The sequence below is a fragment of the Artemia franciscana genome, chromosome 13, assembly GCF_032884065.1.
Source record: "Artemia franciscana chromosome 13, ASM3288406v1, whole genome shotgun sequence".
Classification (NCBI taxonomy): Eukaryota; Metazoa; Arthropoda; class Branchiopoda; order Anostraca; family Artemiidae; genus Artemia; species Artemia franciscana.
Genome location: NC_088875.1, coordinates 35,943,103 through 35,959,707, shown reverse-complemented (window position 1 = coordinate 35,959,707; position 16,605 = coordinate 35,943,103). Strand labels below are relative to the sequence as shown.

The 16,605-nt window shown below is 33.5% G+C and overlaps 1 protein-coding gene across 4 annotated transcripts in view; it reads left to right on the top strand.

The window, feature by feature from the left end:
* LOC136034874 (inosine-5'-monophosphate dehydrogenase 1-like) overlaps positions 1-16,605 on the top strand; it is an 81,957-nt gene that overhangs the window by 56,568 nt on the left and 8,784 nt on the right. For 2 of the 4 annotated variants that reach the window (XM_065716349.1, XM_065716351.1), the window contains exons 9-13: positions 992-1,111; positions 5,224-5,314; positions 7,258-7,394; positions 9,867-9,969; positions 15,763-15,919. In XM_065716349.1, coding sequence (XP_065572421.1) covers positions 992-1,111; positions 5,224-5,314; positions 7,258-7,394; positions 9,867-9,969; positions 15,763-15,919 — 608 coding nt within the window. The remainder of the gene's footprint in view (positions 1-991; positions 1,112-5,223; positions 5,315-7,257; positions 7,395-9,866; positions 9,970-15,762; positions 15,920-16,605) is intronic. The other 2 variants (XM_065716352.1, XM_065716353.1) reach the window with 1 other exon arrangement.

Here is a 16,605-nt window from a genome sequence, read left to right as displayed (position 1 = left end):
TAGGGTGAAAAATTGTAAATAAATAATCTAACATATTATAATTATTTAATAAGTTTTAAAATTTTACTTTTATTAAAATAAAATAGAGGGCATAGTTGGCAGTAAGTAAGACTGGATCCATGGGGTGCCCCCCCCACTCTCCGAAAGGTTCTTTTGATTCGTAAAAGCAAAAATATATATAAACAAATCTGTGATGCATTGTTTGCAGCTTTTTATACCCCCTCCCCTCTCCGATCAAAAATACTGGATACGGTCCTAGTAGTAAGTATAAGCAAATTGAATCCGAAAATTTTATTTTCATCGCCATTCCTCTAAAATACAACTAAGGAGACCGAATTTAATTAGTTTTAACGGTTTTTCGGATGTTTTAAATTCAAATTTTGTTAATAAATGGAAATTTTGTTAATGAGTTAAAATTTTCGGGAGATAAGGGGGGGGGGGGTGCGCCGACACAAGAGAGGCCAGAATCGCTACTGGTCATTCAGTTGTGTCTTAACGTGCCTTCTTACGCGTGGTCCCCACATATTCTTTTTTTTCATTTTAGTTTCAAATAAAAGGCAATTCTTAAGGATGTTCATGTCAAAGTAAAACGGTAACCTAGTATTTTTGTTTATCTCTTCCTTACTTTCTATTAGACCTTATGTCTGTTTAACTGGAGAAGCGAAACTGTTCACATGCTTATTCCTGTTACTTACTTCCCACTTCTTATGTGTACTATCTATACTATTCTTAGTACTCTTGAGAAGTAAGTTTGTCAGTTGTCTTATGTATTTTTAGGTTGTCTCAACCGAACAGCAACCCTGAAAACATTTTTTTTTATACTTCTAATGATTCTCTACACACTGCGTGTTCCTGATTCTGTTGGAAAGCCCCCCTGCCCCTTATGCTAGGAATAGGGAGGTCAACTGAGTTGAAGTTGTTTATTAGCCGTTGCTTGGTCAAATTTCGACGTGTTTAGGAACACATCTGCATGTAATTCTTTACATTTCAGGAAGAGAACCCTCATATCCATTCCCCCCCTCCGGTCACGTCACAGTTCTCTGCACACTATATACACCCACACTCACGTGCGTGTATTCGCAGAATGAAAGATGCATTGACAGATAAACCGGTACATATTTGTACAATTTGGTAATCAGTGGTGTTTCTTTCAATAAGTGTAACCCAATGTTGACATCGGAAAATAATTTTGTAGAAGTTATCTTTGCGAACGTTATTTGTTCACTAACAGTCGGATGGTGTTGTACACAAAACATCCAACCTATGTGAATGTTGAACCAAGGCCAGTTTAATCGATAACGGTTTAAATCGTTTAACGGTTAAACCGTTTAAGGGTTTAACCGTTATTAACTACGAAAACCAAATACTTTTAGGAGAATGTTTGGCACCCATTAAGTATAACGAAGAAATATATGAATTTTATCTACTATATAAATTAAATTTAATGGAATTCAGTCCCCTGGAAAAATCATTTTCTGAGTAAAGAGAAGGGGCGCAGTAGCAAATTTTCAGAGCCTCACTGAGAACTCCCGACGCAATTTAGGTAAAAATTGATAGGGGATTTAAATTTGTAAACAGTTCGAGAGGTTAACGAGGGTCTATTTAAATAAAGAAATGTATAATCTCTTATTAATTATTAAGCAAATCGCTGTCTATTCAATGTACATACATCATAAACAATATGCATTTAGCACAACAGGGAACTCCGATAACTGTCAAAATCTCAAATGTATCTTCCTTTGAGCTGATTTTAACTTTTACAATTAGGTATGCTTTTTTAGACTGCCCTTTCCTGAACACAAAAGAAAATTCTTCTCCGTTAAGTTGAAAAAAACATTAACCCTTTCTAATAATGCAAGTTTAATAAAATCTGAATATCTCCATATCCGGCCCAAAAAAGGACAAGTTAAATTGTTTTTCTAAGATTTCTGGAAAAGTAAGTGTTGGATTTTAGTTTTCTATCGTTTATTCGGATCTACGCTCTAAAAGTTACGATAATACGGCCCAGTAATTTCTAAATGATTTGGTCACACAAACTAAAAAAGTTTATAATGGACAAGATAGGGTAATCCTTTAAGGCACAGAATCCCCTTAACCCCCTTAACTCACTTAATCCCCTTAACAGACGAGGAGCTTTCATTTTGCAAAACGTGTATAATGAGGTTGGATATTTTCTGTATTTCTGAAAGTTGCAGGGAACAAAATTACGGTTTTTGTTGGTTTATTCCCTTTTGTTTGTCTTTATTTGGTTCAGTATTTTCTCTACGTCTATGTCAAATTGTTACATACTCTTGGCCACTTCTGTGGGATTATTGCACATTGGTATAAAGGATTGATTAATCTTAACCTTTGGCCTAGTTATTAATCTTTTCTTGTCCCTGTTCGTTGGTATCATAATTTGATTTTGGAATCTTTCTCTATTATTTCTGCTGTTTCTTCATTTTCTTCTTTGTATCTTCTTTTTGTTCTCAATTTCTTTCTTGTTGGTTTCTTTTTGTTTGTGTTGTTTTTTTTCTGTTTTTTTTTTTTTTTTTTTTTTTAGCAATATGCTAGTTCTTTCTATTTTCCATATTTTATCTGTTCCATTTTTTTATGAATTTTTCTCCCAGTATTTTGAATTTGACTTGTTTTCACATATTTCAATTAGCAATTTTAAGTGAGTCAATTTGCGAATTTCTTTTGTTTGAATATTTTTACTTTATAAGTATGAAATTTGTTTTTACTATAAATGTTTGTCGGGGAAATTCATCTTTTTTTTTCTATTACTGCTATCATTATTCTTCCTAATAATACTATGAGTCAGATAAATACTAGAATTTGAAGAAAAAAATTCTTTTTATTTTTATAATCTTCCTTTAGCTTGATGGACATAATCCAAGTATTTCAAATTTAAATACGAGTTCTTCAGTTCTTCCAAAAATATGGCTTATTCTTACCAACAACTTTCGTTGGAATCTTAAAAACCTTGGTTGTTGCAACAAAATACAAATTTATGCACAGGAAATCTTCCCATAAATTGTCTGTATGTATTGATAATATTTTTGGGATATTTGTAATATGGGGCCATGTTCCTTAGTGTTTATTGTAATAACGGCTCTTGTATATTGAACTTAATTAAATTCTTTCCTTTACGGGATTGTTCACGTTCAGCCATTTATTATTCTGTATACATTTATGTTTATTTGATTATGCCAAATGGTGTGAATAGCTTGAGAAATACATTTTTGTTTATACATTTATGTTATACATTTATTATACATTTTTGTTTATTTGATTATGCCAAATGGTGTGAATAGCTTGAGAAATACATTTTTGTTTATACATTTATGTTATACATTTATTATACATTTTTGTTTATTTGATTATGCCAAATGGTGTGAATAGCTTGAGAAATACATTTTTGTTTATACATTAATGTTATACATTTATTATACATTCTTGTTTATTTGATTATGCCAAATGGTGTGAATAGCTTGAGAAATACATTTTTGTTTATACATTTATGTTATACATTTATTATACATTTTTGTTTATTTGATTATGCCAAATGGTGTGAATAGCTTGAGAAATACATTTTTGTTTATACATTTATGTTATACATTTATTATACATTTTTGTTTATTTGATTATGCCAAATGGTGTGAATAGCTTGAGAAAGCAGGTCTAGACAAATATAAAACAAAAGATAATTATGCAAAGTAGTGATTAGCCTAAAGATTAATGCAGTATGATATTTACGATAGTTATTAGTTCGGAGACCCAGATCAATCTACAATTATAAATCTTATACATCGGTTATTTACTAAAAAATAATAATTCTAGAACTCGTTAAACAATAAATGCAAACTATGAATAAATCTGATAAAATCTGAGTTTCTTTTTGTGAAAAAGTCAAAAAAAGGAAAAGAATCTTGCCTACGAATATTTTGTGAATGGAGCAAATTTTGATCTAGCACTATTTTATTTGTGGTTGTAGACATCTGTTTTTGCCTGGTATTATGTAAATTCCACAATAAGAAAAATAAATTCAGTTCAAATAATGTAGTTGAGTTTCTTTAGATTCTAGTCTTAGAATTGAAGATAGTTTCTCAAAAAGTAAACTAATAAGCAATTGGAAGCATGTCTGAAGATTTACATAACAGTACTGTAGAAGACTTATTTGGGAGAGCAAGTAATAACGAGATCAAACGCTTTAGGATTCTCGATGCATTATTAATTTTAAATAGCTCTTAATGTTGATAAACAGCCTATTGAAATATAATTTTGTTTATCAAGGTAAATTTACATTATTTAACCCATGGTAAATAATATCTTCTTTATAATTTTAGGCCCATCTATTCCAGCTGTATTTTCTGAATCTAAATTAAAAGTTATTTTTGTAATTTCAAGTGGCAATATTGGTGTAAGAAAAATAAAGTGATATTGTGAAGACAGAAGAAAAGAAAAAAAAAATGCTGGTTGTTACTTGAATCCGATTAATTTTTTACCGATGAAGTAATTTCCTCTTCTTATTAGCCAAAAACGTGTTTAAAATATCAGCCACTTCCTGTGGTTAGTTAATAGTTTGACCATCCTCCATTCTTCGAACAAGTAGCTTCAGGGGATTTTCTTTTTTCGTAAAAGAATGAATTAGAGGGGTTTTACAAGGAAATTTTTAGCTTCTTTGAAGGAATTATTATAATATCGTTGGTTTGGTATTCTTGAAGTAGTTCAAAGTACCAAGGACTTCAAAATAAGGACTAAAGTACCAAGGACTTCAAAATAAAAAGATGTCTTGCCCTCTTCACCCATCTGTAACTGTATTCATACCTTAAAAATAACGATTTTTTAAGATCTTTGTTCGGTTGTATTAGAATTAAGAAGTTTTTTAGGCAGTGCCGCACTTCTGTCAACGTTGTCACGTTGAACAGATAATATAAATAAGCGAAATTAATTAGTTAAATTTGACAGTGTATTTTGTCTGTAAAAGGATAAATAAGCTCTCGATTGCCAAAGTCAGTTACACCTTCAAATAAAAGCTGCAGCTCAAGAATATATATATATATATATATATATATATATATATATATATATATATATATATATATATATATATATATATATATATAATATATATATATATATATATATATATATATATATATATATATATATAATGTATATATATGTATTTATGTGTGTGTTATGTAAGTTTTAATTTAAAGCAACCTATTTATTTTTTAGGACTCTTCTCAAGGCAATTCAACATTCCAAATTCTGATGATTAAATATATAAAAGATAAATATGCAGATCTCCAAGTTATTGGTGGCAATGGTAAGTCTAATAATACTATTTATTCAACTATTAACTTGGAATAAATTATTGTTTTTTTTTTCGCATATAATTTCAATAAGAACGGTGAAGAAATATAGATCTACTAAAAAAATGATCATAGAAGAAAATAATCTACTTCTTTAATTTGTTCGCTGTGGTAAATTTTAAGCCCTCAGCTTACTGTATTCAACCGCCATAAGTTGAAGGTTGAAAGAGTCAAAATAAAAACTAGTAAAAAGAGGCTGGTACTTAGCGCAGCTATTTAAGCTACATTATATATTGCTGCTGCATCTTAAATGACAAAAAGAAACTTTACTGTACAAATATTGGTATAACTAAAGACTGAAAGATTTTGAAGCTTTCTAAAAGTGCATATGCTGACTGCTAATTTCTTGCTCAGTAAAATTGATAAAGTAGATGACATAAAAGTGTTTCCACGTGCACAGGGTACCGGTGGATTGCTTTCTGAATGCCTTAGACAGAGAAAATAGAAGTCAATAGAAGAAAATGCAGGAGAAATATCAGTTAACGTGTTGCTGTAATGCCTCCCATCCCTCAAAAACGAAAATAAAAAGTAGTAACAAAAAACATTTATTTTCGCCGGAAAGTGTGGGTGACTGCTCTACCTCATATACAGGGAGATGCAGTCACGCTGTTTATTTTATTTGTTTCAAAGGGTTCCAAAATTAGTAAGATATTATCTCGACTTTAGATACCTTCGGGTCCCGAACTTAGTAAGCTGGTAACTCGAGTTTCGATATAAAGGAGAACCGACCCGGGTACCAAAGGCTTGACTTTAGCAATAACAGTCTAGCAAAACCGTCAGTAAGCCTTAATTGTATTTTTTAGTTTCTCTATGCTTTCATGTAAGATTTATTGTGTCGAATGTAGTGCCATTTGAGTTAGAGTAGTTGATTTGAAATCGAGTGATGTAAGGTCCTTGCATAAAACTTAGTTATAATCCAAACATTATGCCCGGACCAGATTATAGTCACACCTTTGGATAAAATCAAAATTTAAAACGACTACATAGCCAATTGTGTATCCCGTTTATTATCTGTCAAGTTGAACAATATCCAACGACCAAGCATAAAATCTGTGGTTTGTCAATCAGAGTAAAGACTTGAGGCAATTTTTTTTTAACTTAAAAAATATGAATCTTCTAACGTCTTCCCGATGTTCTTACTGATGGAAGCTTCCTATCTGTAAGATGGGTTTGGGAAAGACATAAAAGGGAGGGGGATATTATTAAAAAGGAGTAACCAGGAAAAGGGGGATAATTAATATACCTTAAATATTGAATTAGTTGGGAACAAATTAGTTTTGATAGAAGTTATTCATCCTATTACTTCCCATTTAAATATGTAGCTTCTACAGTACAAGTTTGATGTTATAGTCTTGGAAAAAGCACATCATTTTTAAATCTTGAATTTTTTTCTATCCGTGTAACTATGGTGTGATCTGAGAATTAGTTTTGCTAATGATGAAACATTAGAATAGTCCAAAGACATATTTTACACCTTATCGAAAATCTTATCTTTTAAGTTGCTTCACGTTTTAAAATCGTGTGCTATCTTAAACTTTTTTTTTTTTTTTTTTTTTTTTTTTTTTTTTTTTTTTTTTTTTTTTTTTTTTTTTTTATTTTTAATAGTGCAAGTAACATTAAGCAAGAATTTTAATCAGAATGGAGGCTAGGAATCACCACAGACCTTCCAATAATCCCGAGACCTGAATTATATATAAATGATATTTTTTACCAGATATATCACTTAAAAATGCCAAAAAACCTGATTATATATTTGTACTAGGACACGTGAAGTATTTTAGTTTTACGGATCAATGTAATTGAGTAAAGTATACCTCTTGACTTTTTTTTTCTTCTATAATCAAAATGATGAATGAACTAAAATAAAAATCAACATTGGCATTTTCTCTTTTCTTAGTTGTGACTGCTGCCCAGGCGAAGAATCTAATAGACGCTGGTGTGGATGCTCTCCGTGTTGGAATGGGAAGTGGGTCCATTTGCATTACTCAGGAAGTCATGGCAGTAGGAAGGTCTCAAGCAACAGCTGTTTACAAGGTTAAATTAAATTTTTATATTTTGAATTAACTTTTTATTTTTTAACATACAAGAAAAATACTTACATATCAAACTAAGAGCAAATTACATATACTAGTACACTACTCTTTATTTTTTAAGTTTTTGTAAAGTATTTGTTGTTGGTGACCGATTACCACCCTCTCCTCTTCCTCTAATTTGGTTTAATAAATGCATTTCTCTTGCCTTTTTTTTGTTGGAATACTGCCTACAGTCTAAGAGGAAGAATTACAAAACACATATTTTGATGGCGCCAATTTCAAATATATTCCTAGAATTCCCCCTCCCCTAAATTATTCCTAAAACTCTGAAGTTAAAATTAGTCAATACTATTTAATTCTTCGCTTTCTCTTTTGACTTGTATTTGGTGTTTTGATCCGATTTGACGTAAGTATTTGTAAAAAGGTTGGCTATGTAAGCAGTTAGACGGTGCGCAAATACAAGACTGTTTATTTTTATAAAATTGTATCTCGTTTGTATTTAAATTTTCTAAAATGTATCTCATAAAATCATATCTCACAAATTGTATAAAACCGTTGTCTTGTAATAAAATACTACAGTCCACGCTCGGCTTGAAACCCCTTGTCTGTGAGGAAAAGGGTTTGAGTTCCAGTGTCGCTTGTTATCTGGTTTGGGACGGGGGTTAGTGGCGTGACTCTGTAGTCTCAGCCAGAGTTGACCCAGCTCTAAACTTGAACCTGGAGGTATCTGGAGAAGGTAAACAGGAAGGGCGTGAGCTGGGTCCCCAACCCCCAACTGCACTTCCTGACTGAAGAGCCATGAAATGAAGATAAGCAGTGCCGGTAAGGGCTATAAAGTCCAGTGCCATAATCTTTACCTCACTTTTTTATGGCACTTGGTATCTACTAAGTGACATATAGCGATCGCAAATTCTGTCAGTCTGTCGGTCGGTCTGTCTGTCTCGGTTTTGCTAGTTTAGGCACTTCCATGTAAGCTAGGACGATGAAATTTGGCAGGCGTAGCAGGAACCAGGCAAGATTAAATTATAAATTGTCGTTTTCCCGATTCAACCATCTTGACGGTTAAATCAGAAAAATTAGAAAAAAAAAGGTATTTTTAACTTACGAACGGGTGATCGGACCTTAATGAAATTTGATATTTAGAAGGATATCGCGTCTCAGAGCTCTTATTTTAAATCCCGACCGGATCCGGTGACGTTGGGGGGAGTTGGGGAGGGGGAACCTAAAATTTTGGAAAACGCTTAAAGTGGAGGGATCGGGATGAAACTTGGTGAGAAAAGTAAACGCAAGTCCTAGATACGTAATTGACATAACAGGAACAGATCTGCTCTCTTTGGGGGAGTTGGGAGGGGGAGGATTGATTCTGAAAAATTAGAAAAAATGAGGTATTTTTAACTTACGAAGGAGTGATCAGATCTTAATGAAAGAAGGACCTCGTAACTCAGATCTCTTATTCTAAATGCCGACCGGATCCAATAGCATGGGGGGAAGTTTGGGGGAGGAACTGGAAATCTTGGAAAACGCTTAAAGTGGAGAGATCAGGATGAAACTCGGTGGGAAGAATACTCACAAGTCCAAGATGCGTAAATGACATAACTGGACCGAATCCGCTCTCTTTGGTGGAGTTGGGGGGGGGGGAGTAATTCAGAAAAATTAGAAAAAAGAGGTATTTGTAACTTACGAACGGGTGATCAGATCTGAATGAAATTTGATATTTAGAAGGATATTGTGCTTTAGAGCTCTCTTTTTAAATCCCTATCAGATCCGGTGAAATTGGGTAGAGTTGGAGGGGGAAACCGGAATTCTTGGAAAACGTGAAAATTGAGGTATCTTTATCTTACGAATGGGTGATCAGGTCTTAATGAAACTTGATATATAGGAGGATCTTATGTCTCAGATGCTGTATTTTTAATTCGAATTGGATCCGGGGACATAAGGGGAGGGGGAAACAGAAATCTTGGAAACCGGAAATCTTGGACAACTCTTAGAGTGGAGAGATCGGGATGAAACTTGATGGGAAGAATAAGCACAAGTTATACATACGCAATTGACATAATTGGAACGGATTCGTTCTCTTTGGGGGAGCTGAGTGTTGTTAATTTTGAAAAATTAGAAAAATTGAGGTGTTTTTAACTTCAGTTTGTTTTTTAACTTTGTTCTTACCTTTTGTTTTTTAACTTTAGCCTGACCGGATCTTAATAAAATTTGATATTTAGAAGGAACTCATGTCTCAGAGCTCTTATTTAAAATCCCGACCAGATCTGTTGACATTGGGGGGAGTTGGAGGGGGAAACCGGAAATCTTGGAAAACGCTTAGAGTGGAGAAACTTGGGATGAAACTTGGTGGGTAGAATATTTGTTTTCCTTCATTAATTCTTCACTATTTGGTTCTTAACAGTCTTGTTAGCCCTCCTTTTTTGTCCTCCGAAATTCTTGTTTTTTTCCTGCAAAATTTACGTGACTCATATTTTAGGTAGCAGAATATGCTCGTCGTTTTGGAATTCCAGTTATTGCTGATGGTGGCATATCATTTGCCGGTCATATAATCAAAGCTCTGTCCCTTGGTGCTTCCACTGGTAATTTTTTTATTAATATTATATGACTATATTATTTTACTGTTATTATATTAGGTTTATATTATTGTTACATTCTTGTATTATTATAATCGTGTTGTGAATTGTTATTCATGTTACTATATGACGATTAAGCCCTGCTGGCTAAGTGGTTGGCGTGCTGGTTTGAGAATTCTTTGTCCAAGGGGTACGGGTTCGATTCCTGTTGTAGCCAGTTATTCAATTTGGGACGGGGGTCAGTAGCATGACTCTTCAAGCTCAACCAGAGTCGACCCAGCTCATAAAAGGTACCTGGAGAAATATGTGGAAGTTAAGCAGGAAGGGTGTGCGAAAGCACAGGATGACTGGCTCCCAACCCCCTTATTGTGCTTCCTGGCGGAAGGGCCACGAAACGGAGAAGGGCAACTAATACTTAATTCATTTTTTGTTGGCCCGACTGTCTAAGCTCATAATGGGTTCACTCGCCTAACACTCTAGGCAGATAGCCCTTTTTAGGCTTTGGAAGCTTATTCCCCTTGCAATTCCAGTCAACTTGTTTGTCAACTAAAATTGAATTAAGTTTTTATTAGTGCAAGTGTCTTAAGTTTATGAATTGAATCAATCGCTTCGCCTGATACTTATTGCAGACGGGCTCAATTTGACTTTAGACGCTTATTAGCCTGTCATTCCACGCAAATTAACGGCCCTGTGTCAGTTCTAAATCCTTGGTTCAATCGGACTAAGACCATATGTAGTCGTGCCTTGTTTACATCTTATTCCAGGCAATCTAATGGTCCTATGTCAATTTCAAATTCTTGGTAAACCTGCCTCAGACTCTAGGCGGGCGCGCCTTTCTAAAAGCTAACAAACAAGTATTGGTCCAATAAGAGAGTCATACTTACTCCTGCCTTTTACCCCTTGCCATTTAACCAAACACTTGGAGAACTATAGGTTCTAAGACTATCTTAGTTCTATGACTATCTACCTTAGTTCTTCTGATCTAGGAATGACGCATGGACGGATAATAAATAGACTTATCTATTGACATGAACTAACATCATTTTTAAACAATCCTAATAACCGGGTTAATGCCAAATTTGCTTCTGACTCAATCAGACCATCTGCCTTGGCTTTTTCCACAATTGGCCATGGCATGATGCCCACAACTACTTGATTTTAATTCAAACCTCCTTTACCCCCTTACTTTATTTTACATGATGATTATTTTTATTATTTTTTATTTATAATTTTCTGCTATTCTGTAGCGTTAACTAAAAGCATTGAAAGGCTTATTGAAAGCTTTTAATAAGTAATAATAAGTCAACTATAGTTATCGTGATTACAAGTAAATTATGTTTTCTTGCATATTATGAGTGACATCTTAATTAACTACCATACCTTAGACCTTACTTCCTTCGGAGATATTGGTTAGTGGTGGATAGGGCTTCGCTGAAGACTCTCCGCACGGCTCGAAGCGGTGTTGTAGCGGTGACCTCTTCCCTTCAGGTACTAACGAGATCTCAACAGTCGTCAGATCAATGTCAAACGAGGTTTGATCTCGACGTGGTCAAAACCTCGTCGCTAGCTATTTTTCGGTAAGGTGCTCGTTAAAATGTGTAGTTGAATAATATAACACTATTTCTCTGCATACATAACATTAAATTATATTATGTATGCCTTGAAATGAAGGTTTAGAAAAAAATTTCTATCCTAACTGTAGCCAGTTTTTTCCTCCAATTTCTTATCAGATAAGCACTTTTTTTATATTATCAGCGCATTTATACCCATTAGAGGAATCTTCCTCACTTTCTAACTCCTTTCGTCTTAAAAACGACTCGACAACTCTGTATATAACATTTATAATACGGTTTAAACCTTATTACGTATTTTACAACATTATACTTACTTTTTAAAATCCCTGGACTACAGGAGCCCTAATGTATAGAAAGAAGCAAAGACCCCCTGAAATGGAACAGGCAATTGTTTTTCGATTCGTTTGAAACCATAAAGCGTCAGATAAAAAAAAAAATACTCCAATGCGAAAAAAAGAAAAGAAAAAAAAATTGCCCAAAATAGAGCCATAAAACAATTTTTAGGGGCGGCTTGAAAACTTACTTGCAAGCGCTAGCTTATTCCCTCCAAAAAACGGATTAAGGAAAAATTGGAGGGGAACTAGGCCCCCTCCCACGCCACTTCTTTTCCCATAATCGTCTGATCAAAATTCTGAGATTGCTATTTTGTTCAGTGTAGTTGAAAGGTCGAGTAATTATTTTTTTGAAGATAACTTAACCCCCACAGCCCCTGGGGAAAGGTCTTTAAGGTATAAAATTTATCCATTATTTATGTATAGTATTTCTTTTTGGGAAGCATGCATACATTTTTTCATACATTTTTATTTCTTATTGTGAAGGGGAGGACGAATTTTCTCCAGTGGAGACTGTGCATGGAGAGAATTTTCCATGGAGAGGGAAATTTCCAGGGGGTGAACTTTTCAGGAAAAATAGTGTACTGAGGGAATTTGCCAGAATTCCTGTACGAAATGTCTTTATTAAATGGTATAACATTATAGCAAAACTTACTTGCAACCGATAGCTTATTCCCTCCAAAAAACGGACTAAGAACTTTATAGAGCTATGTATTTAATCAGGATTTCATTTTTTGGAAGATAAGGCCCATCTATATATATATATTTTAATATAGCTTTTATGATACTACAAATTAGATTTTTTTTTCTTTTGTTTCTCCATATTTAGGGCTAGTGGAGTGTTTACTCAAATTGAGATGAAACTTGTTTGATCATATGGCATTTTTAGGTCAAAAATACTTTTCGTAACGTCATATATCAACAACTTGTTCAAGTAATTTATTAAATAAAAAAAAAATAGTTTTTTTAACTGAAAGTAAGGAGCGACATTAAAACTTAAAACGAAGAGAAATTACTCCGTATATGAAATGGGTTGTCCCCTCCGCAATCCCTCGCTCTTTACACTAAAGTTTTTAATTGTTTTAAAAAGTAGAACTGTGACAACGAGTCAAACTTAAGCGTAAAGAGCGAGGGACTGCGGAGGGGACAACCCATTTCATATACGGAGTAATTTCTGTTCGTTTTGAGTTTTAATGTCGCTCCTTACTTTCAGTTAAAAAAAAACTAGTTTTTTTTATATTTAATTTCTGAACGTTTTTGAATTAATGCATGTTTGATTTTGGCTCTCCGCACATAAATTATTAAAATGAAATTTGCATATTAATTCTTTTTTTGGCTAAATGGCTTTCTCTTAGTTTTAATCAGACGATTTTGAGAAATAAGGGGTGGGGAAGGAGCCCTGTTGCCCTCCAATTTTTCGGTTACTTAAAAAGACAACTAAAACTTTTAGTTTTTAACGGACGTTTTTATTAGTAAAAAATATACTTAACTTAAAAATTAACTTACGTAACAAACTTTTATATTCTTATATTTTTATTATGTATATGAGGAGGTTTGTCCCCTCGTTAATACCTCGCTCTTTACACTAAATCTTAAGTTTTGCCCCAATTCTTTAAGAACAACCCCTGAATCAGAAAGGCCGTAGAATAAATAGTTTAAATTACTAAAAATACTTTAGCATAAAGAGCGAGGTATTTATCTTCTCCTAAATACCTCGCTCTTTATGCTAAAGTATTTTTAGAACCCCTCATATGCGTAATAATCTCTGTTCGTTTTAAGTTTTAATGCTACTCCTTACTTTCAATTGAAAAAAACTTTTTCATATTTATTTTTCATTGTTTTTTTTTTCATACTAATGCTAGAAAATCCCGCGCCCTTTTCATTGAATTTCTCTTCTCCCATGACATATTCCTCCAAGGAAAGATTCTCCCACATAGCCCCCTCCCCTCGACCCCACCCCCAAACCAAAAAAATCCCACTGAAAACGTCTGTACGCTTCCCAATAACCATTGCTGTATGTAAACACTGGTCAAAGTTTGTAACTTGCAGCGCCTCCCCTAGGGACTGTGGGGGAGTAATTCATCCCCAAAGACATAGTTATTATGGTTTTCGACTATGCGGAACAAAATGACTATCTCAAAATTTTTATCCGTTGACTTTGGGAAAAAAATGAATGTGGGAGGGGGCCTAAGTGCCCTCCAATTTTTTTGGTCACTTAAAAAGGGCACTAGAACTTTTCATTTCCGTTAGAATGAGCCCTCTGGCGACATTCTAGGACCACTTGGTCGATACGATGACCCCTGAGAAAAAAAAAAAAAAAAAAAAAACAAATAAACACGCACCCGTGATCTGTCTTCTGACAAAAAATACGAAATTCCACATATTTGTAGATAGGAGCTTGAAATTTTTGCTATAGGGTTCTATGATACGCTGAATGCGATGGCGTGATTTTCGTTAAGACTCTATGACTTTTAGGGGTGTTTACCCCTATTTTCCAAAATACGGCAAATTTTCTCAGGCTCGTAACTTTTGATGACAAAGACTAAATTTGATGAAACTTATATATTTAGAATCAGCATGAAAATCCAATTCTTTTGATGTATCTGTTAGCATCAAAATTCCGTTTTTTTTAGAGTTTCGTTTACTATTGAGCCGGGTCGCTCCTTACTACAGTTCGTTACCACGAACTGTTTGAAAAAAATAAAATAAATTCAAATCGTTCCAATACTTTAAGCCTAGAATTAGTCTAACTATAACATTAAATTATGGCTTGAAAATTAAAGATATTAATTTCTAAATCAAAATACATCAAACGCTATTATTACCTTTTTTTCATCAAATTGGCTTTATAACATATTTAATGTTACTTATTCTTAAAGCCAATGGCGCGTCAATAAAATGGTATCTTAAATGTATTGCATAATATGTTATATGTAATATAGTGTGTAACTATATTACATACAATGAAGCTAAACTATTCAGCTATGTACTCTAATTTAAAAAAAACAGTGTTTTTATTTGATTTCTTAAAGAATGATGCATGCAGCCAACAGGGTTGCCCGAGGGAAAAATGGAAGAAAAAGAAGTACTATCTGTTTTAGCTTGTTTTTTTTTTTCATTGAAGGCGACGAAAAAATTTTGAGGCAATTGAGGTGAGATAAAACGAAGCTATTTTTTTCCTCGATCTTATTTTCTTCTTTAAATCAGCAAAATCAGCATTTTTCTTATTTAAATCAGCAAAAAAATCGACCAAGATTAACAAATCGATGGAATCGCTAAAAAAAAATGAAGTTGGACTTAATTTAAAAAAATTATTTTTAAAATGTGTTTTTATGTAAATCTTCGAAAATTCTTTGGGGAGATGTGCAAATTCTTATTCCTACGTTTCATTAGAATTGTGAAAATATGAAAGGCTACAGGCTTTACTCTCCTTAAACAATACGGTTTCTGAATAATCTGAAGTATTGCCTTCTTGTTTTGTGGGCCGAATCATGCGAATCGCTTGTTTATAATTAACAACAATTGCGGAATTGAAAAAAGAGAAACAAATTCATAAAGCTTCGAATCCTTCTAAAAATACACTGTTTTATCCCGCTTTTAAGTTCCCAATTTTAAATATTGTAATTCGATGTGTTAAATTTTTTTTTACAATTCGAAAAAGAAGAAGAACAAAAGATGCAAAACGTTATCTTCTTTGTTATTCATGGAGTAGGGAGGATGTCTTTAAGTCTTTAGCTTGGTGTTTTGACATTGGTAGTTACAAGGGTGTAGTTAGTTTCGGTTTGTCCTCATTTTTGAGGAGTTGTTGGTGCTTCTTATAATCTCAAATATATCTTCTCGTAGTTTCAAATTATTCTTTAATTGAATCTAAATCAGAATTTCATTATTTTCAGTGATGATGGGATCAATGCTAGCTGGCACTAGCGAGTCCCCTGGTGAATACTTCTTTGCAGATGGCGTTCGTCTGAAAAAATATAGAGGAATGGGAAGTCTGGAGGCCATGGAAAAGAGAGATGGAAAAGGTTCCGCGTCGGATCGCTACTTTCACTCGTATGTAACCGTTTTTGTTTCTATAGCTCTTTGCTTTTTTGATATTTTTAATAATAGAAGAAGCACCATATGCACACTAAAGAAACAAGAGGATGATTTACTTGATGAGACATTGTCTAGAAGAACTTTAGGAATGAGGTACCCAGCGTGGCTCTTTATGAACAAAGTGTTTAACCCTTATATTAGCACATTTTGAAGATTTTTTGGGGGGCATTTTTGGGAGAGAATTTTTCTAAGCAGAAGCTTTGTACATGGTAGAATTGAGATTACGAACGAGTTAATGGTAGCAGTAGTAGTAGTTCCTTTCGTTGTTTTCAAAAGTGTTCCTAAAATTTACTCAGAGGTGAGGGGAGGCCGCTTCCTTTCTAAGACGCATCAAGGCTTATGCCATGTGTAGTTCTGTTCGCAGAATATAGAGATTTCTAGAGATAAATTAATAGTTCAAAGCGTATATGCGTTACATACAGACTTCTGAGAAAGCTTGGTAAATTCCTGCGGTTTACTATGGTTACATCAATGCAATAGTTGTTTTACTAGTGTCCACGGACATGACTTTGTAAATAAATAATGTAAATGCTTTAATTGCTCGTGAAATCCTATATTCACGTAACGTCATTTAAATGCTGTAATTTCACTTCAAAACTTTCTTTTTTTTCTAAAAAATAAAAGAATCCCATCTATATTCT